Source organism: Anser brachyrhynchus, assembly GCF_964034855.1.
Source record: "Anser brachyrhynchus genome assembly, contig: SCAFFOLD_373, whole genome shotgun sequence".
In the NCBI taxonomy this organism is placed as follows: Eukaryota; Metazoa; Chordata; class Aves; order Anseriformes; family Anatidae; genus Anser; species Anser brachyrhynchus.
This window is the reverse complement of record NW_027664037.1, coordinates 7,357-33,947: the sequence shown is the minus strand read 5'-3', so window position 1 is coordinate 33,947 and position 26,591 is coordinate 7,357. Positions and strand designations below refer to the sequence as shown.

At 43.7% G+C, this 26,591-nt stretch overlaps 1 protein-coding gene across 1 annotated transcript in view; it reads left to right on the top strand.

Moving 5' to 3' along the window:
• The window catches only part of LOC308186472 (contactin-4-like), an 82,792-nt gene extending 56,921 nt beyond the window's left edge, over positions 1–25,871 (top strand). Inside the window, exons 7-10 of the mRNA XM_080608597.1 lie at positions 59–195; positions 1,646–1,775; positions 6,060–6,210; positions 25,505–25,871. Coding sequence (XP_080464723.1) covers positions 59–195; positions 1,646–1,775; positions 6,060–6,210; positions 25,505–25,739 — 653 coding nt within the window. The 3' untranslated portion in view covers positions 25,740–25,871. The remainder of the gene's footprint in view (positions 1–58; positions 196–1,645; positions 1,776–6,059; positions 6,211–25,504) is intronic.
• The last annotated feature ends 720 nt before the right edge of the window (positions 25,872–26,591 follow it).

Sequence of the window (26,591 nt, the reverse complement as noted above, 5' to 3'; positions counted from 1 at the left end):
TGAAGGGCATGCTATTGTTTGCAGACATGAGGCTTTATTCATTCCTTCTGCATTGCAGCTCAGCCCAACTGGATTCAGAAAATCAGCGATGCACACGCAGCCATTGAGGAAAGTGTTTTCTGGGAATGCCGTGCGAGCGGGAGGCCGAAGCCCTCGTACCGCTGGCTGAAGGACGGGGAGCCACTGCTGCCCCAGGTAGGTGCTGCTGGGGTGGCTTTCTCATTCTGCATATTTTATAACTTTTGGAATAGAAATGGAAGTGATGGCAGTGTTCTGAAATCCCCATGCTCTGTAGGCAATTCCTTGTCATACCTGGTGGGTGCTTCTCTATGGCATTGAGGTCCTGGGCTGGAGGAGAGGGAGACACCCCGTCCTTTCTCATGGGCAGATGTTGGCTTCAAGAGAGCTGTTGTTAATGACACATAGGGTGTCCGGATAGCTGTGGGTTTAAAGCTCCTCCTTGAAATGAAGGATCCACAGTGCAAATCTAAGAGCGGAAACGTGCATGTGAGAAAGTGGGAAAGGCTGAGTGGGACTATGGATGGACATGGATTCATTTTTTCAGTTTATGGTTTTGAGGTGAACTTCAGATGCTGCTGAAACCTTAGCTGCTACCGAAACCATTTCTGCTGGTCTCTAGCAGCATTCCCATTCCTCCTGCCCTCCTTCCAGGGACACGAAGAACGGCCTAGATGGGTGATCCATAGGAGCAGAGCAAGAGCATCTTCTAACCACCAAGGGGAATTGTTCAGTCCTGCAATTGCCTCAATTACAACGGCAAACTAAACAAATTACCAAAGCACTGATTTCACAGTAAACTGCATTTTTCCCCTTCACTTACTGTGAAAGAACATGGCTGCCCAGATTTGATCAAACCCTGACAAAGATTGCACAAACATTAAATTTCCACCCTACGGCCAAGTAGAAGGCCAATAGCTCTTTATATTACTATTTTGTTTTAATGGTGAAACTCCTGGGAAGGGAGGGAACACTTTGTTTTACTTATTAAAATTGATAACATGAGCTCCATATCCTTAGGCTGACAAATGATACTGTGGTCTTTTGTTCCACACACTAATTTTACTTGCTTCATGCTGGTCACTAGCAGATGGTCTTGTACTTAAATCATGTTAGTGGCTGATACAAAGAAAAGGATCATTAAATTATTAACATCTATATTCTTTTCAAAAAAATGCAGAGGATTTTGAATATTTCCCATTGTACCAGCTAAGATGGCAACCAGTCTTCCAGACCTTCGTTGCCCCGTATACCTGTAATGCCATTGCTTTAAAGAATGAGGTTGGCTCTGATATGCCACCACGGAACAAAAGTGCAATTTTTTATTCAAGTTTACTTACTTGAAAGGGAGATTAATCTAAACGGTTTGGGTATTAAATCAATGAGAAGTCAAGGGAAAGTCTTCCAATTTAAATTACATTTACCAACTACTGTATTGTTTTTTTCCACTTACTATGTAACCTGACAAGAATTTAGTTGGCAGACAAATAGATTGGAGCATGCAATTTTTTCTTGTTGCCCCTACCTTTTTTTCTCTACCTGGACACAGTATGGCACAACTCCTGCTGGGGTTATGTTCCAAGGAGGGATCTCCTTACTCACTTCTTTGTTTCACTGTTTCTTACAGGGCAGAGTTCAGATAGAGCAGGGCTCACTGACGATAGCGAACGTCAGCCTGTCGGACGCCGGGATGTATCAGTGTGTAGCAGAAAACAGACATGGCATCATTTTTGCCAGTGCAGAACTGAGTGTCATAGGTAAGTTTACTTTCCTGAGTGCTACAAACCTTCCAAAATTGGCACAGCTTTAAACCAAACTGGTTCTGCCAAGTTTCGGTGTCTGAAGCAGAAGTGCTGCTGAGGATTTTTGTCAAGTTGTTGTTTTTAAATAGAGCATAAAATGAAAACTTGAGAAAGTGGATATATAGAGAACAGATTTCTTTACATGATCCCGTATTCTCGTATTCATCCAGGTAACTGAGCACAGAGAGCTGGCAAGCTCACTCACCTCTTGCTGTTAGAAACATGTTGTGGAGACACCCACGTATTGCCCCAGTTCAAAGCACACTGGACAGTAGCTGCCTGCTCGTGGGCTGCAGAGACGGACTGTCCTGAGGAGATGTTGAAAACCCTTCTGTCCGAATAGACCATTCGCCATCCAAACGGCAATCACGATGCTTCAGTCCCAAACCCTCACCAAGAAAAATAACTCCTGCCCCACCTGTTTTGTGTACCCCTACTCTAGTTTTCTCTGTTAGTATCAGGAGAAGCTCCTGTGAACTGAGAGTCCTCAGCTCCTCCAGCGGGTTAGAATCAGGCTTAAAGTGAAATCCAGAAGATGTGTCTCTGAATGAGAACAGAATTCAAGTCTCCAGACTCACACTCTGTACTGAATTAACAAGCTGTTTTCCCTGCTTTCCTCAACAAAACCTAATGGGAACTATTGGAGACAGCTCTGGGGGTGTTACTGATGTGTAAGGAGGCAGCAGGATTACAGAAACAGGCTCAGCTCAGTGATGCCCAGTGCCCAGATAAGAGCAATGGGCATGAACTGAAACACAGAAAATACCATTTGAACATAGAATTTGTTTTTTACTGCTTCAAAAGCTGGAACAGGTTGCCCAGAGAGGTTGTGTCACTTCCATCTTTGGAAATATTCAGCACCCAACTGGACACGGCACTGGGCAACCTGCTCAGGCTGGCCCTGCTGGAAGGAGCTGGGGCTGGACCACCTTCGAGGCCCCTCCTGACTTCAGCTGTCCTGCAGGTCTGCACCTCACCCCCAAATGTTGCTCTGAAAGTTCATGTGTGAGTGATAGGCCTAGGAACCAATAAGTCAAAATATGTATGTAGTTTTGAAGAGTCAAATAGAATTTGCAATTCAGAAATAGTGCTTTAGTTGTTTTCAAAGTGTGTGTTCAATAGCATAATTCCCTGCTTTATCCTGAAGAACAAAGCATGAGGTCTTTTCTGATTATGGCATTTTCAATATCGGTCATTTTTATCAGCAGCGATACATGCCTGGATAGAAAAAAAAAAAAATCATTTGAAAGATTGTCATTGTTGCTGTTCAAGAAAAGTACAATAATGTTCAATAAATCAGACTTCACAGCACTAAGATATATTGGGCGTGTTTCTGCATGAAAGAAATTCAAATAAGCCCCCTGATGCTTTCCCTGTCTATTCAAAACCCCTGGAGATGTGAGCCTTTGTCAGGAAGGCAGATCTCGGAGGGTGTGGGCTGTTAGTGCGTGCCTCCAGCCCTCCTGGGGCCCAGCAGCCCCGAGTACCCAGTGGCCTCTCGGAGCCAGCGATGGCATTGATGCTGGTCCTGAGAACGTGGTCACTGACATTTTTGGACTGCAGGTTGAAGACCAGGCCTGCAATAACAAGACAGCATCGTCTGCACACTCAATGCAGACTGAGCCACCACACAGAGAAATGTGACTGAAAACGGAGAATTCAGGGTATTTATAACGAACGTGATTTCTACCCTCACCAAGCTTTAGAGGTAAGAGGGACATCCCCATGTAGACCCCATGTTGGCACCAAGAGCAAAGACTTTGGAGAGCCTGCTCTTAAAAACCTGCCAGATAAATTGTACTTGGCCGACTTCTCATCTAGATTACACCATCTTGCTTCTGTGTGTCACATGAGAAGTACCAGAATGGTGTGCTGCACATCAATTTCTATGGATCGGTGATTTAATTTGGCATTTTTAAAGAAAAACAGTATGTTTTCCTTTTCACAAGGGTTTTCAGAGGAGGTCAATATTCTGAGCTCTCGCTGAGAAATGTTAGCTTTTAAACAGATCTTTCTGAGTATAAAAATGGTTTTTTTAACAGGTCCTGAAGTTAAGCACTTGAAATGATTAAACACCACTAATAGCAAGTGAGGCTTATAGCAAAATTAAGTGAAAAAGAGAAATGGAAAATTACAGATAGAGCTTTTCTCAGAGTGATTCTTCTCTATTATTGTTGCCAATTATATTGCCTGGAGTCTTCAGCTAGAACCAGAATCCTGTTGTGCTGGGCATTGTAAAAGCATATAGTAAAATGCAATCACTGCCTGGAAGAGTTTTCAGGCTAAACGTTTGAAAAAAATGGGGAGAGAGGCCTAGAGTGAGGAAAAAAATGAAATTGAAATCCTCATTTTACAAACAAGGTGTGGAGCCATTAAATGCATTACCCCTCAAGTGGCACAGGGAGGCTACGGAAGTGCTGAGAACGGAGCCCAGAGTTTCTAAATTTCAGATGCAACATTTTACATCCCTGTCTCATCCATAAGCGTGTGTACCTACAGAAGAGACCTTTTTTTTTTTTTGTCTTCATACAAGCAACTCTTTATTTTCAGCTAACTGACCTATTTATTTCACAAAACCCATAGACGAGTACAAGAAGCTGTTTCACAAGGTACCACCACCTGAACAAGTCTGTTGCAACTCCTAGTGATACGGTGTTTCGTAGGGAAGACTCAGTCTGTGGCTGAGGGCTGAATATCTTGCATAAGAATCAGACTAGATTTTCCTCCTACCCCTAAATTTCAGTAGTTTTTATCCCTCGATAACTACTTTGTTTGTCAGCCATCATAGAATAAAACCCATGTCGTGTAACTCCTCTGTCACAGGCAGGATTGCAGGTAAGTAGAAAGTTACTTAAAAAAAAAAAAAGTCTAAGCTGATGCTTACAGAGATGGAAATAACAAGATTATTCACACATCTATTTTGCCGATAAATTTTGGACAGTCATCTGAAAAATTTTCCAAAAAGTAATAATACATTAATTATGATATTATGTTATAGCTAAGCTTCATCTGGTTCTGAGTGCATTGGAATCCTCAGGATGCTGCCTTAATTTTGAAATGTTTTATATATAAGGTGTTGTTTTTCAGGTGGCTCTTACAGTCTTTAATAACATATACGTTTTCCCTTATGCTAAAATGAATCAGCTCTCTATGGTTAGACATAGCAGGCAGGACAGCTCAGAGATTTGTGAATTCTGTTTCATAAAAGTGGAAGGTAGAAGAGATCTATGAGATCATAAAGCCCATCATGTTATCAACGTAGGATTATTTTTTATATTCAACTCTTTTGCGGCAGGAATGATATTCAAAAGAATGGAGGCAGGCAAGATGCTGTAGGAAAAATGAATTTGCTTTCTGTATCACACTGCAGGTTTTTGTCTCCCAGCTGATTCAGGTGAGCTTTAGATCATTTTCTGGAGCATCAAGCAGTTGCAATGCACAGTGATCTAAACTCTCACCTTGCAGGGTACAGCAAGAAAGAAAGATGAGCAAACAGCTGCAAGCTTGGGGATATGACGACATGGCAGAAGGCACAGGGATGGAGAGAATTTGTGGGGACCAGGAGGGACTGGGCAGAGTTTGCTGCCACTGGGCTGTCTGAGAGCAAACTCCTGTGAGCAAAGACGAAGTGAGCAGGTCAAGAGCTGTTCATGAAACCCTTAAGTTGCCTCACCTATTTGCTTTGAGCTTTCTGTACTGAAAAAAAATTATTTTCCTATTTGATATAAATAAAACCTTCTGGTCTTCCTAGAGGCAGCTTCCTCCGAGCTCTGCCTGTCATTTGGTCTCATCAAATAAATCATTAAAAATCCTTTGAGGCAGGCATCAGAAGCCAAACAATCTCCTCCGTGCCGGGCCTGCCTTGCAGTCAGGTTGCAGACTGTCTGCAGGGCTTTGGTGTTTGCCTCAATGAACATTTGACTGTTTTTCACAAAATAGAAGTTTGTGCCCTGGAGAAACTAAGACAGATGATTGGAGAGTACCCTGTGCCCTGATGACTACTGAAGTCTTGCCTTGTTTTGCTTGGTTCAAGACCTGGCTGTGTCAAGGTCTCTCAGCTTTATAGCATCAAAATAAAAGACCCTCTTCTGGCAACAACTGTGAATATAAAGTATTAAAAATAAAATTTTAAAGCAGATCATTCAGCAATTACAGGTGAGAAGAAACCCTGGAATATTCTAATGTGTCCGACTACCTTTTCCAGAGGTAATTCTGATCTGTTTTTTTTTTTTCTTTCAGCTGTCGGTCCAGATTTTTCCAAAACTCTCTTGAAAAAGTTAACTCTTGTGAAAGTGGGTGGTGAAGTAATCATTGAGTGTAAGCCGAAAGCTTCCCCCAGACCTACTTATTCTTGGAAGAAAGGAAAAGACATCCTAAGAGAAAATGAGAGGTAATGTTTTAAAGTAACCATTTATTTCATTAGCTTGCTCCAACCCAGGGGCTTTCAGCAATGAAAGCTAAATTTGTCATTAATAGCTTCCTAAAATTGACTTGCAAATAAATGTGAAAACAGCCAGTGTTCAACCTCAAGGAGCTTGGGCCAATATTTCTATTCCCATTGTGTTCATCCCAGTCTCTGTGTACTATTAAAGCACCCCTGCCAAGAAGCTGATAAAGATACATTCTAAAAAGCAAATATTTTGCCTCTGGATTGCTCTAAATAGCCATTGTTTTTCAAAAAAAATCCCCAGCAGTATATCCCTGAAACCCTCCACTGCAAATTACACTCTCCTGGTAAATTACTCAATGTCCTGCAAACAGGAGTTATTCAGGGTCAGTAATTAATTTGGCAGTCATAATGCCTAACTTGGAGATGGCTTTTTCAGACTGGCTAAGTCATATTTTTTTTTTTTTTTAAGTTCACGGGAAAACGTTATTAGGAATAAGAGCCTACTTTTTAAATCCACACGCATTGCTTCTGTGCTTGTAGCAGTTGCTGACTCTGGGTTGTGTTACCTGTTCCGCTTATGCAGCATCTGAGAAAGGGACCTGTAGAGTAGTGTAGGACACCTCAAAGTGCGATATACCTCTTTTATTGCAATGGATTGGTGGGAAAAATCGTGACCTGTGAGTACAGACAAAAGAGCCAGAAATTATGGGAAAATGTTATTTTTAAAAATTTAAACCTGTTGGATAGAGCTGTTGGTTTTTTGGTTGGTTGGTTTGGTTTGTTTGTTTGTTTTGTCTCACAAAGTCTAGTCTTGCTCCAGCCAACCTGCCTATAATGGACGTTAAAATATATACTGAGATGATTTGTATGAGTGTGTGAAAAGCTGTAATACATTTTTAGCCAGAGAAGTAAAATAAGGCACAACGTATTTCTGACTTGCCACCTGATATCTGGTATTTAGGATGCAATTGTCTATGAACCACTTGACTTCGTCTCTTAGGATAAAAGGAGTTGGGTGATGAGGTGTGTGCAGAGCTTCTGTTAGCAGCCAGGGCACAGAGCCGGGCAAGGCTGACGCTATAGCATATCAATATACATTGGTTTTTAAAACTGAAGTAGCTTGTTCTTCTGGTGAAGATTGTGGTGAGGGGGGGGAGATACTAAATGCTGGAGGTTGCTGGCAAAGTTCGCAGCTAACATTTGCTGTTTTCTCTGAAGCTGCTCTCCTAGGCGTGCTGTGGTGTCATCTCCTCATTTAAATATAGCGAGTGGGAGAGGAAGCAGGGGTTTATGTGAGTCAGGGATTAGGAAAGGAAACAAGTGAGAGCAACTCCGTTTCTTGCTTTGTCACTGCTATGTAATGCTGACAACAAAGTGATTTTTTTCTAGCGCTACTCTTTCTTCTGCAAACTTTCCTAAAAGTCAGCTGCTGTAATACAGCAGAGGACGCTGGGTCCCAGCTTTCCAAGGGAAGGGGCTTGTTCACTTGTACCTCATGGCTAGGTGGTGGTTCAGTTTGCCTGTTCCTGTCATCACAGATAACTTCTGAATTGGCTATTACAATGGGCTACTGATGTTTCAGCCAATTTCCACCAAGTTTCAGAGGAAGAGATACACCTCAAAAAACTGCAGGTTTATTCAAAGCTTTGTGAAAATAGTGTTCCCTTTTCTCAGTCACCTGCTAGCTCCCCCCACTAAAACTTTATCACCTGAAGTCACATCGTGGTGGAATTCACACCAGAGCACACCCTGAAGTGTACACACCTCCATGCAAGTATTTTAAGGAGCAATTCCCTGGGTGCACCTACCATGATCTCCTGACCCAGCTTCACCCAAGGCAGGTTTAGTCATAAAAACCTGCTAAGATGTGATGAAAAACATCACTAGATTGTCTCGTATGAGAAAAAAATATGTCTATTTTTCTGGTGCAGCAGTTGGGGAGGAAAAAAAAAAGAAAAAAAGGTAGTTGAGAGCTGTGCTCAATGCAGACTGTAGAAATGCCATGCTCCTCATCCCACGCCTGCCAGCGCACCTCACCCAGCCGGAGCCTCCCACTCAGGCACTGAGCCCTGGATGGGAAATCAGACGTGAAATGTGCCCAAGCAGGTGTGAAATTTTCTGCTACTTCAGCCCTGGGGTTTTTCTGCCAGCCAGAGCTTCCAGCAGGACCTATCTGGCAAAATGTCTTAATGAACACTGCTCCGTTGGCTTGGCACTTGGACCTATTTAGTTCTTATGCGCAGTTGTTTGTGTCTCCCGTGGGGACAAGGGTGTTGAATCCTCGTCATTGCCTCTATTAACCATGCCATCCCTGCAATCTGTGACTGGAGACTGTGTGAAATGTGCAATTAAGGATTTATATTGTCTTCTGTGATCACGGCATTGTTCATCAGTGCTCTCTGACTTCACAGGGGTAGGAGAGGCCAAGTGGCTGGTCATCTGCTTAACCTTGCTGGTTAAATTTCTGGTTTCTTTTTTGCTGAAACATTATCTTCTCCCTGCCTCCCTGGTGGATGGCAGCATTGACTGAAGTCCAGTCCTAGTACATCCTTACACCCACACTTACATGTGGGCTTCAAACAAGAACTTTCCTGGCTGTTGAAAAAATCTGTTGAGATATGGTAAGAAAGATGCCAAGAAAATCTGCTGCTGAAATCTCTTCATCTAGGGCAGAAAAGAGAACTTTGCGACAGGTGTGGGAGAAACAAATGAAATCTCCAGCTTAACTAGCATTAGAGTCCTTTGAGTTTCAGAGAGGCACCTGAACATCTGGAGCCTTCTCCAAACTGAACTTGATTGTGTGAAGGTTGATAAACGTGGATGGTCCCTCCAACTCCAGGTGGAGTTAAAAGTAACGTTAATGCATTTGTCCTTGCTTTGAATTCTGATGTACAGCCTGACTTTGACGGTGACAATCATTCAGGCATTTGTCCTGGGGCTCTTGTGACTTTTCAGATGGAGCGTAATGTTAGGGACAACTTTCTGGAGATGGAAATAGCGTGCATCAGATTGGGCTGCCAGGACTCCTGCTCTCGAGGCTACAGCTGTCCAGGAGGCAAAACTAAGTGTGTTGTTCAATGCTTGCCCAGAGGGCAGAGATTACCATGGAAAAAAAAGAGCTTTATTGCTTTACGTTTCATATTCTTCTCTAGAGGCTGAACTACTAGTGTGTACTGCACCCCTAATGAATAACCTGCCCTGAAGATATCTCTTACCAGTGTTTGAGAACTGTGCAATCGTGTTATTAGAAATTCTGCCCTGAGGTACAATTATATTATTGCAGTCATTAAAGGTAGTTCATCTCCATAATAATGGAAATCCTGCCTTGGAGGCCTGACTGAGTCAAAATAACGTTAGTAGCTTGACTCCAGAAGGTAAATTTTATATAGAATCTGCTATAGCACAGATACATTGCAAATTCTGCTTCAGAAACAAGGACTGTTTCTATATGGAAGAGTTCATTTTCTGTCCCTGGTGCTCCCTTATGTTCCCTTCACATTTCCAGGCAAAATAGCTGTAATGCTCTGTGGGGAAGGTCGTCAGTTGTATTAATGCCACTCCGTAAAACCAGCCTTACAGGGTGGCTGTGGCTGTTGGTAGAGCAGGAGCAGGTGAGTCCAGTCCCTGCCAATGTAACTTCCACTTCCACACCCCTGGGATAGGATGTGGGACTGAACAACACCTCCCAACAAGAACTGGGAGCTCAAGGTGGAATTAGGGTCCTTGGTTATTGCAAAACTGCATTACATCTTTGGGGTCACTTCAGACTGTTCGATCAGACAGAGAGATCTGTGCTGAGGTTTCAGAATGTTTTTCACATGCAATTTGGTTCTCTTACATTTCCAGATGTGTTTATCCTCCAATCCCTTTATTCTGTCTCAACAGTAGGAGAAGAGATGTTCTGGAGAGCTGGATTCCTATTGTATAGGTTCTGTTTGAGTCATGTGCCACCAACATCAGTGTGACTCAGGAGGGGTGCTGGACTTACCCCTCTGAGATCGAGCTGGAGGGTGTTACTGCCCAGCTGCCCGAGAAGGACTGGCATTCAATCCAGGCAAAAAAAAAAAAAATAGAGGAATGAGGGCACAGACTACAGAAGCCAGAAAGTATGGTTTCTACTTAATTCTCAGTGGCAATTTGATCTTCTTCTTATGTCTTATCCCTCTGATTTTGTGAAATTCAACAATCAATGTCAAGTGAGTTTTTGGATATAAAATACATAGTCATCAATGGCATTGTATACGCAGTGGATAGGAATCAGACAAACATTATACTCAGAGACATGGTCTTCTGCAGTTATTACACCATGTGAAAGACAACGATTCAAACCGAGTCCATGTTTCACACAGAAGCTGTCTCAGAAACCAAACGAATCATTCCTAGATGTCAGTGGGAGTTACAGCGGTGGAGGGTAATTTCACCTGAGATTTACCAAGATAAAACAGATATCCACGGCTACCCACAAGTCTGGAAAAACTTCCATTAATTGATGACCCCTGCATAACACTGGTGTGAATGAAAGCAAGTCCTTAATGGGGAGTCTTTCCTTTAAACTCCTGAATGCCAGTTGCAGATCAAGCATTTTACAGAGCCCAGTATTTCCATTTTGTGACAATTATTTCCTAGCATGACACTGTATATGCTGTTCCTTGGCAGGAGTGGGAGGGGAAGTCCCGGCACTCAGATTGTTCTTGCAGGATTTTCTTAATCCTCTCATAATAATTCAATTACACCTAATGCCACAACGTTACATAAATTTATTACTAAGACTTGTGTTTTAGAACCTTTATTTTCAGGTGATCTTACCATAGAAAGCTTTCAATTTGTTCATAATTACAGCGTGGCTCCCACAGAGAACTGCGCTAGCTGTAAGCACAAGCAGTTCGTCCTCACTCTGGTGGAAATCACAAGTCACTGTCGTCCCTGACACCTTCATTCAGAATTCCTGGGTACTAGAGGGAGAATCGAGCTGTGCATGATTAGAGGAAAATCCTAGAGCTACGCAGAGTTCTGCCAGCAGAAATTAAAACAAGACTCTGTCACAGCTGCTCCCGCACTCCAAACTGTTAGAGGAACGTCCTGAAACGGAACTGTAATTCGCCTTGAACTATACATCAGGAAGTGATAATTAAATAATATAAAACAGTTAATTCAACCTTAATTTTGAAACAATTAAATCTCCCTTAATTTTCATATTGTTTTCCATAGCCACCAAAAGAAGAACGTTGCTACCAGCAGACTTACAGGTTCTTCCACGTAGGCACACACCATCCAAGGGCTGAGCCCACGGGGGCTTGGTGTTAAGGCTGATGCTGACAGCATGTTCTGCAGTGACGCCCCAGGGCTTTTACACACTCAACTGCACGTATCGAACAGTCTCCTAGTAACTTCCTACCAAAGGTCCTTTTGTTAGAGTACCTTACGAAAATTTCTAAGGGAATTGGTCAAATTGATGTATTTTGGTATTGGCATGGAATAATTTACTTGGAGTAGAGTTGGAAGGGATAGTTAGACGCTGGTTTGTACTGCAGGATTAGTGTGATTTTCTTCGTGAGTCTTCCCTGTCTCTCATCCTGTGTTGGTTCCCAGCTCCAGGCAGTGTAGGCTGTGTGCAGGAAATCCAAGATATCTTTTATTTACCTGCTTTTCTGCCAGTCTTGGGGTTTGTTAGCACTGCTGCCTGGCCATCCTGCCGCTGTGTTAGCCAGGCTGTGGTGCAGCGGTGGAGTGAAGCATGTAGTCTGGTTTAGTGTGTGGTATCGGCACTAGGAGTGGTGCTGTGTTGGTGAAGCCATGTTCTGTGATGCTTTGGGACATCGCTGCGAAGAGGTGAGCAGGGCCGGCAGTGCCCTCTGGGTCCAGCTGTACACTACTTGTCGTTGGGGTTAGTGTCCTGAGGCCTCCTGAGACACCAGCACTTGGCCTGCAGCAGGTTTGGCACGGACAGTCTGAGCGCAAGGCTGAATCCATCACCTGGTTTAGAGTTCTGAAATTCAAGGAGAAATTCAGGTGAAAGAATTTCAAGGAGAAATTTATAAGTTTCCTGCTCAATCACACAGTTGCCAGTGTCTCCCTGTTCTGTTGTCAGCTATCTCATGCACTTGGTGAGAACTTGCACGTCAAAATCTAATGTGTTTTCCCTTGAAATAATGAATGTTTAAAATATGTACACAATGGTTTTCATTTGTAATGTTCTCCTAAAGATATTGGAAGTCACATTTACTGTGGTACCAGACATATACTCGGTCCAGGACAGAAAAATAATTGTACTTTTAAGCCCCCAAACAAATTAGTCTTCTCCCGTTCTTGTTCATGTAGAGCCCTTATATCATTAGAGCTGTTTCTTTTCTATGAATATACAGTGCATTGTTTGTATGGTTTAATTGTAAGGAAAGAAATTCATAAAAAACAAATGATGTTCTGTGCTGGTAGCAAAGAATATGAAAGTGTCCAATTAAACAGGCACTCACTAGGACTCATATAATAGCAACATCTGTTATCTTAATTAAACAAGTTTCTGTATAAAGGGACCCTCATAGTGCATTTTGTTAGAGAAGGATCTGACCTAGATACTCCAGGCACGCTCGCTGTCTTCATGGAAATTTTCCCAGTTGGTCCCATTATCTTGCAGTCTTGACAAGCTTTGTGATATATGAGCACACTCTTGCACACACAAAGCCATACTGCTTAAAGCAGGAGGATTTTATATTTTTTTTTAGTTGAAAACCAATAAAAGCACAGACATGCAGCATATAATGGCATTTACTCATTGAATTCAGTTACGGCAGCATTAGGAACTGTAAAGCGTGCACAGCAAACTTGGACCTTGTCAGATAATGGTCAGGAGAGAGCCGCGCTTCCAGAAAGCGCTCAAGGTTCATTTGCAGAAGTGCTTACGTGCTTCAGAATTTAAGCAATTTAGGCCCAGATTTTTCCAGACATTTCATAGCTGCTCTCCACCATATCATCTCTAGTCAGAGATGATCTAGAAGAGTAAGCTCACTTTTCAAAGTCTCGGTGCTATAGTGACTTCTGAAGAGGAGATGGGGGTTTGTGAGACTGGGAAAGGGCAGTGGGAGGTGGAGAGGAGCAGACGGGATTGCAGCTGGGACGTTTACTGTGTGTGACTAGATGGTTTTGTTGGCTTCTGTCCTTTAAAACTGTTCAGAGACTTTTCTCTTGTGAGAAGGAAAGACCTTAGCCATGGTTTTCTCAAGAGTTAGCATCCTCAGGATGTCCTCACGAGGGCTGTTCCTTTACAGAGCCATCAGACTAGGTGTTATTTTAATAACAAATTTTAACATGTTTATTTCGATGCTATACCGTTTTGAGAAGAAAAAGTTGTGAAATCAGGCAAGAAAAGGAGAGCCTTTTCTCTTACTCTGTCAGTGTGTCTGGAGTTTAAATAGCTGTATAAATTCCCATTTTTTATTTGTTGCCTCAAACTTCCTAATTAGTTACTAATTGCTTTAAACAGCCAGAAACAAAATGGCAAGAGGACAGGCAGCACATCTTTTCCAGTCTGGTGCCAGAGTACAAACCATGATAATATTTTTATACTGATTACTTGAGAGATGAATTGCTAGCAGTGGCTTTTGGACACGCAGACTGGTGACACCTCAGCAGAAAATAAAACCTCAAAGGATGCTTCCTATCATTGTTTTGCATTAATTGTGTAGAATTTTTTTTTCAAAATAAAGTACCTGTGCAATTTCTTTAAGGCAGACAGGTAACCAAACCATCAATAACATGTCGGTTTTTCATTACATCCTGCCTAGGCGATATGAAAAATGACACCCTACAAATAGCTTTTCGAAGTTTGAGCCGACAATGCAGCATTCATCTTACTTTTCAAAGACAATGGCAGAGGATGGCTCTACTTCATGGGAATGTCTGAAATAACTGGCATGTACTTACTTTAACCATTTGTTCTGCAAAAGAGAACTAAAATGAACGAGGAAACCACTTGACTCACTGGTCAGGGTGCCTAAGGGAGCCCTCTGACTCTTGATAGCCTCATGTTCACGGATCATTCCTTTACCAGCAGAAGCTGATGTTAGTTTTGCATGGTCTGGAGGATCCCAGCATGCTGAAGCACCAGCTCATCCCACTGTCAGCCTGAAACAACAGCTCTGGGACAAGCACCTTGAAAGCCTGCCCCGAGTCACTCGCTGCTCTCCTGGGCGCTCACAGGTGCGGTGTCAGCAAGGGGAAGGAGCGGAGCCAGCCGGCAGCTCTGTGCTCGTTGCCTCCTCTGAAGCCCGTCGGTGAAATCCATACAGCTTGGTCATAGTTTTCCTTGGGAGTAGGTCACTAACTGCTCTTGGCTTCTTCAGAAGGAGAGTTACCAGGCTTTTTTTCCTTTCCTGCTCTATATCGGGCCGTAATAACTCTCATCACTTCTGTAGCTGGAGAAACCTGCTGTATGCTTGTATGCATAACCCTGTAAATGATAGTCCACAAAGGTTAGATGTTCAGCTGTTTGGCTTTACCAGCCTCCTAATTGTCTAACTTCAGTGTTGATAGTAAGTTGGCAACTCCAGCGTTCCTTGCTGCGTTGCCTTCTCCCTCTGTTCTTGAGCAAATGTTCCTAGCAAAACGTTATCTGAGCAGGGTTAGGGATTTATTTAGAACACAGATTTGCTGCCATTTTATGTTGTCTAAAGTAATTAGGCTGATCCCTAAAATGTGCGCGTTCATTTATCTGCTCTGTGCCGTCAGCAAGCTGTTGCCGTTCTCCCAGCAGACACTTTCAGGTGTGGTGAGGGTGCAGCGCGGACACACGTAGGGCTTGGCTGTCACCACGTGGGGACCACAGCCTGGCCGTGGTACGACCTCACCATGTTGGTGGGACCCAAAGCACCTAGAGAAGTCAGCAGGCTTTTACCGTGGGGCTTGGCAATTTGTTTTAAAATAGAGCCTTGCTTGCAGGGGGTTGCAAAAGGAGAGCACGAAGCACACAGGCAGCCCCCTTCTCGGAGGCATCAGACCCCCGGGGCACGGTGAGACGTGTCCCGTGCTTGCACTGCCACTCGCCGAGTGCTGTTAAGCAGCTGCTGCTTGTCCTGCTCGAGGTGTTTCATCTTTATGATTATTAAATTCATCTCCAGGTACCATACAAGCAGCTACAAATTATTTCTCCCTCTCGGTAAAAGCACTCCAGGAAAGGCAGAGTTCTCCCCCGCGGAGCTGTTGTGTCGGGCGCAGGCAGGATCTGGCTCCCTGCAGCGAGGCGGATTTCTCTCTGTTGCGAGCACATGCCGCAGCCAGCCCTTTCAACAATAAATGCCTGTAATTAGCCTCCTAAAAGCAGTTTGAAATTCATGTATGGTTCATACATGTCCTCTAATTTTAAAATGATAATAATAATAATGATTATAGCATTTTGAAAGGAAAAAAATATATCAAATGTTTCTTCTCTTGGATATTTTTGTAATTAAGAGCTAAAAGATAATGATTTTACAGATTTTACATTTTAAGAAATGCATGTTTAAAATCCAAGGAAATAATTATATGTCTACTGGGGAAAAAGAAAGGATTTCTAATGAACTTTTTAGACATTCTACCAGACTCGGTGATGTTTTTGATGATTATTTTAACACCATTTTTAGGTGACGTAAATGTGTCTTTGGATCTTGCAAATCTATGTTAATGTCGATTACAAGTGGAGTGGGTAATTTATCTTTGTTCTGTGGGCATTTTTTGTTGAAACTAGAGGAAAAGATGTGTTATCTTTGAAAGACTATGCCTTTGGGCATCTATTCAGATGGTATCAGCTGGAGCGAATAAGCTGAGAATGCATTTACTGCTTCTGCTCTAATCTCACGAATGCTCCCAGAAATGGTTTGTGTCAGCAGATGATGCACAGAAAATCTCTAACAGATTTTTTTTTTTTCTCATAAGAGAATAATTTTTATGAGCTTCAGTGGAATTTCTGTTAATGGTTATGTTTGTCAAACCTCGGAAGCGTTTGCTGTAGGTAGAGGGCGATGGCTTCTCCTTGATGGGGAAGGAGTTGTTAGCGAGGGTGGCTGGAGGCTGCGCTTCCAAATTTGATTCCTCGGACCGGCACCGTCCCTCTTCGTTGGCTGGGAGAAGTCACTTAATCTCCATGCCTCTGGCTCTAATCACTGCTGTGGAAGAACGAGCATAGCAAATATTTCACCGAACATTAGGTAGAGCGAATGCAGGAGCGGCTTCAAAGCACCTGCTGCTTTTTTATGCGAGGTTCACCTCGCTTCGGAGCACGAGAGGATACGTGGCGGGGAGCTGTGTGCCCATGGGCGGGCAGCTGTGCGCAGATGGATGCTTTGGCCTTCCGCGGCATGGGTTGGGAGTGTACCAGCCTGGAGGAGAAGACGTGGGGCTGCTGAAGCACCAGAGGCTGGGCCGTGCAAGGGGCGCACTCAGGACCCACCAAGCCGGGCACCCCTTCCTTCCCAGTGCCGCTTTCATGTTCTGTGACAAACGGCCAACTCGGTCTGTAAAAATAAACCGCGAGAGCTGTGCTAAAAGGGCAGTTTCCCATGGAGATTGGTCTTTGTTTCCCACCAAAATCAATGGAAAATTGGCTCTTTGCACCATTGGGCCCTTCCAGACTCAGAAAATCTTCCCAGATAGCTCAAATTATTGCCTCATGTCTAAGGAATGAAAGCTGTAAAAACGAGCGTCCTTTTGCTTTGCTCAGATCTGCTTCTTCAAATATTTATTTTCATGACAGGGTCTTTCTTACTGTATTTATTTTAATTCTGTGTGTAATGAAAAAACAGTGTAAAGGGAGAGAAGACTAAAGGTTTCTATTATTTGAAATTCACAACAGCCTACTCTTTTCCTTCGGGGTCCCTGGCTGTTTGGTTTTCATTTGTTTCTTCCTGTTATCAGCATCCCTTAAGAAAGATATTTTGTAGAGAACTGTTCTTCTTAGATAACCCAGGGATACTTTTATATTTGAATTATGACCCTAGGCATCTCTGAACAATTTACATGAAGCCTCTAATAGCTGTAAATGCTCACTTCTTTCCTGCCCACTCCTTCAGGACGGGGTTTCATCAGTTCCACACTTGCCTTTAAAATTTCTGGGCAAATAGGAGGATGATGACAAAACACAGCTTTTGTGGTGATAGATATTAATATATGCTGGGTGCAATATTATTTATTTGGACTGCTCTGTCACTGCAAATAAACAGTTTGCTGAAAAATAAAATTGTGGGAAGAACTTAAGATACCAGCTCCATCACTCGTTTACACTGATACTGAGTTCAGTGAAGTTATGTTTTTTGATGCCAAGAGGGGCCCCATTTTTTTCTCAAAAATATTTATCCGAGCAAAATGTGTTCTATTTTTCTTTATCTCTGGAAAAATGTTTACTGTTTTTTAGCGTTTTGGTTTTTTACAACAATCAGAAGGAATTTCAGTTTGTACTCTCCTCACTTTTAATTCTTCATTCTTAGCAAGCCTGTAAATGAAAAGCATAAGATGAAAACAAGTTTGCGCACAATTCGCATCCCTGGAATAAGATCCATATCAATAAAAAATAGTGTAATACTCTGTATTTGTGATGCAGCAAGGTAAGAGCAGCTGTTACCAAGACTTTTGAAAAGATCTGTGTTAAATTTTGTGCTTTCCTTATAGTCCCAGAGCACAGCAAAGACCAAACGAACCCAAGCTGCGTACATCACAGGCTTCTTGCTAATTCCCAGTTGCCCTGATTGTAGCAGTAAACCTTCTGGTGTCCTTCCTGACTCAGATGTCCTGGCAAAAAGGTGCAAAGGTGGTTTTCCTGGCGTTATCCAGCAAGAGTTTATTTGGAATATATATATATATATATATATTTAAGAATCCTACCTTAGAGATCAAGAACACCCACAGGACAGAGGCCCTGGCTGTCCTGCACCCCTGTGCCATGCGACCACTTCATCCTCAGCCCCTGCAGTCCCATGTAAGACACAGCTCCAGCAAAGGTGGTGGGAACTTTCCTATTAATCTAAATGGAGCAGGATTTTAGCTCGGTTTATTTTGAGCAAATATAGTTCTTACCTGGAAATTAATTATAGTGAGTTTGCTGTTAAGAGACCTGCCAGTTGTCGTGGATAAGTAAGGCCTTATCTAGTGCCTGCTTTCACCAAGAGAAAGACATGTACTAAATTAAATGGGCTTTGACTGAGGCTCTAAATTAGCTCAGACTTTTCCGTGAACCATGAAAAGACAAGTAGTTATAGACAAATAAGTACTGAAGCAGCTGTAGGTGGTTAACTAAATCAAAACTAACAGGTCCTGGACAAGAAGTTGTGTATCTGTAAAAGGCTGCCTGCGTCTTCTGGCTGTCGATACCAGTTATGGGTTTAGATGGATGATCAAATAAAAACCACTGTAATGCCATTCCAGCAGACAATATCTTCCTGCAGTTCACTCAGATGCAGCCTAATGGCCAGGTTAGACACGAATCCAACTTGTCCTTGCTCGTGGTGCTGTGCTGGCCCTAGCCCTCAGGACATGGTGGTGGTGGCAGCAGGGACACCGTCCACTTCACACCTTTCCCAGTGAGGCAGAAATGTCCGGAGCTGGAGCTGCTCTCGGGGGCACAGGTGGGTGAAGCCCGAGCCTGGAAAGTCCCATCTGTGCACGGGGAGATAGCGGTGTTTTCAGCTGTGTTGATACAGGGTGGGAAATCTCAGGTGGCCCCGAAGCTGGGGGGTGACAATCAGGGCTCTCCTCTTGTCCTCGCCTCCCTGCACGCTCCAGCAGCCACCCAGGGTGTCGAGTGGAGCTCTGCAAAGCCCACATTGACCTCAGCGTGTGCTTTAATGGGGATTAATGCTATAAAGCAGACAGCTCTAACCTTACTGTTATTTATTTGTGCTACATAAAGGTTGTAGTCACACACAGCGGGAGCATCCCATGGCCACAGGAATTATTGGCTGTGGACTGTACTCGGAAGCAGCCCATCCTTCACAGTGACGGGCAGGTACTGGTGAGTGCTGTCCCTGGCTCGGGGAGGGCTGCGAGCAGTAAATCCTCCCTCGCAGCCAGGCTTCTGCATTCAGACCCGTGAGCATTTCTAAATCTCTGTGTTTTCCTGAAATAGCCTAATGGCCAATACCACTTTTATGAGATCATTTTAATAATCCCAGTCGCTGCCTCATTGCATGGGAAGCATTATTAAAAAGGTAATAAACTGCTGCAAAGACATGTGATAGAAATAATTTGATAAATAATGCAATTGCCTGGAATCATTTACATTTGCAGTGGAGTTGTGGCACGAAGCAAAGTTGTTGTTAGGCTAAAAATTGCTCTCGCTACTCCTGCCTATGAGCTGGGTAAGGGCTGAGCAAACACACTGCTGAGAATTCAGGCTGCTCTGCCTGGTGTCTTTCCTTTCCTCCTGCTTCCACTCCCCAGCCCAAGTGAGGCTCTGGAGGAAGGACAATAAGCCATTCATCATGTAGGCTGAAATACACTGTTTTTCACAGGTACATTTACCCTAAATCTTCTCTCAGAAGACGGATTATCTCTTAGAAGAACTCTGGCACCACAGTCCCTTTTCAATAGCCATGTCAACCACTGCCACAAAGGCTGTACATGAAGGGATCAATGGTAGTTTTATCTCAAATTGCACTCAGTGTGTGTTTCTTCCAACTGACATTCATTTAAATGCTTGCTCTAAGACATCTTTTCTCCCTGTAATAGAAAAAGGATCGGACATCCTAAGCATTGTTTCCTGGGGGAAAAAAAATTAAAAATATTCACTTGGCGAAGCATGAAATATTTCAGATGTCTGTGCTTAATCAACAGTGAAAGCAAGTGTAGTTATGCTTGTATTTCCTAAATTAAAATGCTGAAATTATCAGATAAGAAGCAACATACCCTATTTCATTGCAGCAGAGCTAATAAAACTATCTGAGATTTAAAAAAAGGTCACTTTATAATTATGAGTACTTTGCTCCAAAGAAAGATTCCAGCTGTAATCTGCAGTCCAGCAGTTCGGCTGCCTGCCTGCGCCCCGTGTCCCTGGGGAAGAAAGCCGCTGCTGTCACACACAGCCTGCCATATGCACTGCCTCTGTCGTCCGTTCATATTCCACACGTTTCCATCTGCTAAACAGAAAAATAGAGGGCATGCTGACCAGAGTGTATTGAGGGATACCTGCAGCGTCATCTGTCTGGTGCAAATCTTGTATCGGCGATGCGGGGACGATGTGAGTGAGCAAGTGATTCCCTGTGAGAAGGTCAGCACATGAGCGTGCCGCTTACCCTGTAAAGGCTTTCACCTGAAGCCCGTGAGGTACGGGTGAGATTTATCAATCCCTGGCTTTGCAGAGCTGGTATATTTGGTTCCTGGACTGAATAGTTTCAATTAAACAATGGAGCAAGATGTTGCAGTAAATATTGTGAGTCTGCAATTCCTGGGCAAATACTGTATCACGGCATGGGGACGACCTGAGCAGCAGACTGTAGGTATGCTTTGGTAGATGCAAGTGCTGCAGTCAGACACCCAGAGGTCAGATTTCCTCGGGGCTGGGCTGGAGGTAATTACTGATAAGCACTTTTATGATGGGCTCTGGGCATTTTGCAGCTTTCACCCATCACTCATATTGCAAATTAGGGCTCAATCTTGTTTTCACTAAGCCAGTGATAAAACTCTTACTGATCTCAGCGGGACATATTCTATCTCTAAATGCATGTGTTACTTGCTGAGAAATATTTATCTGCTCTTGGGAATTCTGCCCAGCAGTGAGAGATGCTGTGGTGAGCTCCATGAATCAGACCCGTTGTGCTCAGTTCGGGCTGGGGGCAGCATAACCTGCTGACGGGTGACTTAACTGATACGGCAGAGGTATCATGATTTGATAAACAGGGGGTAATAGATCAAGTGATTGTACACTGGTATTTGTCCTTACACTGCTCCGGATCTGCCTGGCCTCTTCCATCCATCTCTAGCAGCTGCTAGACCCGGGCAAGTTGGAGTTGCTGCCTTAATCCAGGCTGTGCAGATGTGGCCGTGATACCAGAGCGGATCCTTTCTCAGCGGCCTGGGTATCTGTGAATATCACTGCTCTGTGCAAGTTAGAAGTTTCTCATCCAAAAGGATGCATCTTTCTCCTTCGTGTAGTTTTCAAGGTTCACACCAACCAAGCAGACAAATGCCTTAAGGCACTTCCATTCCTGCAGAGCTGGCACAGGGCACGGGCGGTCGCCGTGCGTACAGCATCAGCAAGAGGCTAGTGGGAGAACTGCGTGCCGATCAGTTCTGCAAAAGACTTCTTTAGGGTAATATAAAGTGTTCAGCTTGCAAGTTTTTATATTTGCTGCAGAACTGGCAAAAAATGGTCAAGGAGGGCTAGGGAGAGATGTTTTCAGCATTTTTAAAGGTCCTTTGTCCCCAGAAGATTTCTAATCAAAAATCTGACAAGGTCAGTTCCTCCTGGGGTAGGGCCCAAGGCTTCGGTTTAGGAAACAGCCAGTCTTTTCATCTCCTAATTTCAGCTGAGTCTCTGCTCTCCGTGGATCTGAAATCTCCAGTTGACAACACAAATCAACAGATTCATTCCTACAAATGATATAATATGTTCAAAATAGATGACCTTTTGTTATGTAAGGATGCTAAAATATCCTGTACCATCTTGATGCTTCCAAGTGGATGTTTTTCTCTTCTTTGTCTGTTCTGCGGTACCAGCAGTGACTAACTGCTGGTTTATCAGTTGCTTTAACCGGTGCAAGAACAGATTTACATTTTTAGTTCCTCTTCCCAGTGTTGTGGTTAGCAGTGTCGGGGAACTCGATAGCAGGTCAATAGCTCAGTTTTGGGGTTTGAGGTGGTTTAAAGCGGTGTGTACTCGGCAAGCAATGCTTTATTCTGAAGTAATCTGCCTTTACGGGAAATGTGCTTTATTTTTAAGTCTTCCTAGGCACCTTACTAGAGAACATCTTGTGGGTATTTTTCAGAAGAGAAAGAAAGTGTAGGGAGCAGTGCTTCATTTAATTTGAACTTTGAGTCTTGAAAGGACTTGTTCAACCAAACTGCTAAAAGCGGCTGATCAGGGGATGTTTGCTTTCAAGCCAATTAGCAGTTTGAGAACCTTCAATGGCCCGCGATGAGCCTTTCCTCCCCCTTAATGCAAATACGTCTGCAAAGAGAATTTGTGAAGTAGCAAAATCAGTGAAAGTCATTCTTACTTTCTCAACTAACTGTAACAAATTTCAAAGTGTTAAAATAATTACTTGTTAACTTCTAGCACATTGGATTCAAATTAAGGCACAAAACACTCAGTGTAGAAAAGCACCCTCAGCAAAAAGAGCCACATAACCATAAGGCCTCCTAATCAATGACTCACACTAAGATTTTAGCGGTCTGATTTATTAAAAAAAAAAAAAAAAAAAAGCCTGCACAGTTATTTGTCATTTGTAATGCTGGTAATTTACAGGAGCGTACAGGGAATTGGTTACCACACCAGAATTAGGCGTGCATGGACACCCACTGGGGAATGGGTGTGGAGCACTTGGTGCAAGTCCCAGCTGAACTCTTTGCAGTGTGTTACCCGAGTCAGAAGGTGCCTGTGTGCTCAACTTGCAAACCAGCCAGCTGGGGCTTTCTGCCTAGAAATGGAAAGAAACAAAGACAGCAGTAACTGTGCCAGAGCCAATGGTGGATTTACTGACCTCATCCAGAGGTTGTCTCTAGGGCTATCCCATCCACATTAACTGCAAACTAATTTTACATTGGGAATAAAGATGACTTAATAGGAAACCAATGGCATGGGAAAGACAGAGACAGAAAACACATTAAAATTTGAAATTAATGCTAGTTTTGTCCACAGATACAATTGAAATGACCCATGGAAGAAATTATCCCGTGAACAGTTTTCAACGATATGGATCAAAATAAATAAAAATAAAATCTCAACTCCATGGAAATACATTCCAAAATATCACTTTTTTTCACATTTCTTGATGGCAGAAATGCTGAGGGAGTTAGTGCACAGCCTGGCAGAGCAAGGCTGGTGTGGGGTGGTCCTTCTTGAGCTGGAGCATCTTGCTGAGCTTGTTTCTGTCCTCTATATTGATTTGAATTTTAATGCATGCCAAGGGCACCTTCAGCTTTCAGAAAGGCATCGTTGTTACCAAAGACTTGAAATTGATAACAGCAGTAAGTAATTCCTTGGGAGCTGCTGGTGGTGCTGCTGCCCAGGCTCATGCACTAGAGGCCAGTATGGCAAGTCCTGTGCTCCAGTGCACGTTTAATGTAATACATGCATTGATTTGTGCCAACACAGTGGTAAAGATAAGAGACAAGTAGCTATATACTACTCTCTTCCAATTATTGAACTGAAGCAACTGCTACAGAAGCAAATATATGTCACTGGACTCCTGCAAAAATAAATTACAATAGTGAATGCTACTGACTGCAACAATTTGGAGGCCTATAAGCCAGTTGAGAAACTTCTATTAATACCGCTGTTATTGATGTGTGAAATATAACCTCTGCCCCTGGTTTCTGACAGATGGTCTACTTGTTGTGCTGCTGCAAGAGCAGGTCAGGGCGAGGCCAGGACGGAGGTTTGGTGGCTGCTGTCGGAGCATCTTGCACCATCCACCTCCTCTTCACACCATACCGACACCGTGAAGACACTCAGGCTGTCACGTTTTTGTGTGGACTGGGTGACCCATATGTGCCCACCAAGGGAGTATGGTGTGACAGAAGGCACTGGCACCAGCCCTCCTAGGGGAAGCAACACCTCCTGAGTCCCCCTGGAGACCGTGCTTGTCCCAGTGGCTGCAGCGTGCAGAGCCTGGGGTGTCCCACAGCTGGAGGGGACGGCCGTCCTTCGGGCTTGTGTTTAACTCAGCTGTCCTGCTCCTGCCAGCCAGCTCTGTCCTCCTGCTCTGTCTGACATAAAGCTGCCCCAGTGGCACACCGTGGCCACACAAAAAGGCTGGTGCCAGCTTGCGCAGCCTGCTGCTGTTCCCTGCCCAGCAGTGCTCACCTAGCAGGGCCCTGAGCATTCCTGCAACGAGTGCGAGCGTTGTTTGCTACGTTTCTTTCAGCCTAATTTCTCAATCCAGTTTTACAGAGCTTGATTGGCATTAAGGATGCAGGAAGGCTTCTTCATTTGCTTTCAAATTAGTTAAATTAGGAAATAATTGAGCAGGAGAAGGCAGGAATTAATACCGGGTTTTCAATGCAGGTCTGAAAGTGGCTGAAGGGCAGAAAGCAGATTGTGGTAGGAGACATGGTGCTGAGCAGAGAACCAAGTGTTTTGCTAAAAGAGATGCTATTCGGCTGGAGGGAAGGTTTCCCTGGAGTTTCTACAGATTATTTTTGTGTGTCTTCAAATAATTGTATTTTCTGTGGTTGCTAGACGCTGAAGTGAGAATGTACTAATTAAAAAGAAAATGACAAAAATGTAATAGGGGAAGCATTGAAGTACTTGGAGTAATAAAGAGAGGAAGTCAGGGCAAAGTATTTAAAACCAGAGTCTTTTAACACTGTGCTAACCAGTTGCAGTGATGATGTTGACCAAAGACACTTCTGATACTGGAATTTCCCCAGGAATATTTAAGGACGCTGCAGTGAGCAATACCTGAATTTTCCACTGCAACTGAAGCTCCTTTGCTGTCCTGTGTGTCTCCTACACGGTCTCCTGCCTGTAGTAGCCACCACAGACACTAGGTCAGTGGGAGGCTGCCTCCAAGAGAAAGTTAGCAGTGCCCACAGAAGCACTTTTATGGCAGGGAGGATCTGTGTGGGGAGGGGACGAGAATGAAATAGGATTATTATTATTTTTTTTTAACCTGCAAGGGCCACTGCAGCCGAGCACTGCAGGCAGAGAGGTGGAGAGCGGGGAGGGGAATCTTGGCAGTGTGGGACCCTCACTGCAAACCCACCAACCTTGCTGGAAGACAGTAGCAAGGAAACACCTGCGGCACTGCCCTGCTCGGCAGAGGCATCCACATGTCTAAGCAGCGAGCGTCGAGCCCTTCAGATGCAGCCCGCGTAGCACATGTTGCTGGGGCTGTCATGGTGAGCGCCCGGTACCAAAGTACAGCCTCGCATAAAACCTACACAAGCTGCCGGTGTGTAAATTAGAGTTGCCCTCAAGTAAAGACAGGGAAAACTCATGTAAATGATGTATTCAGTATTTATGAATTACGTCCTAAGAGATTTCTGTCAGCTAAACTCACTCGGTAATGGGCAGCGGACTGTCTGTTGTTCAAATTGTTAATAATTAATGCAGGCTCAGAAGAATTTTATGTTAACATAAAAAATACATAACTTCTGCTCCTGATTGTCCCTCCAGAATCACGGTTTTGGATGACGGAAGCCTCCGGATTGTCAACGTCACCAAAGCCGACGCGGGAAGCTACACCTGCGTGGCGACCAACCACTTCGGCACGGCGAGCAGCACGGGCAGTCTGGTTGTGAAAGGTAACGTGGCTCTTACCGCGGGTGAGTGGGTGAGCAGTACCCTGCCATGGCTTCTGCCAGCTCCCGGGGCAGCCGCACGCGTGCTGCTCCTTCCCCGGCACTGCTGAGCCGAGGCAGCCTCGTGGCAGTTGCAGGTTCTTCCACGGTCTGGCTCTCCTGGCTGCAAAACAGCCTCGTGTGTCAGGGACAGGAATTCCAGGTGTTTATTCACGAGTATTCTGAGTTTTTCCATCATTTTTTTTTTCAAAAGCAGAAGCTATAATGTTTGACAAAGACGTTTAAAGTAATAATTTGTTAAATAGAATGACGCTGACAAATGACTTAAATTAATTTTTGCCCTGCTTATAAGTAGTCCTATGTCTGAGGAATTATTATAGGTAACGAGTATATAGATTATTACACTTAAAATAGGTCTCCTTCTCCTTGTTTGAGGAAAAAACTATATTGGATAACAAATCAGGATGATTGATTACAAAGCAATAAATCAATCACGAAGCTCTAATGCTGTCAGTTTCAATTCTCCCATGTATTGGCACTGATGGATAGTATTTGGTTAGAGGGTCTTCTCATCAATTATTTGTGGGGTGTACAGGGAATACTTTAAAATGTTTCAATGCAAGTTTTAATCCCTGTTTTTTAGTCAGAGCACATTCCAGCAAGTAATGTCAGGCAAGTGCTGATAAAGCTGGTGAGCCCCTGTTGTATTTATGAGCTGCAGGTGACACTGGTACAGCAGCAGCTTTCTTCTCAGGGCAAAATATGTGCCTCTGATTTAGCTATGCCATTAGGTATTATGGTTACGGGGTTTCTGAGTAGGTTGTATGGCATTTGTCCATGCCCACATCAGTCCCTGCAAACAAAAATAGAGGTGAGTGAAGATCAGACTTGATTTCCACGTGAGCTGACTCTGCCTTTACTTACTCTGCGTTGTCTTGAGGAGGAACCTGTAGCAAATAGCT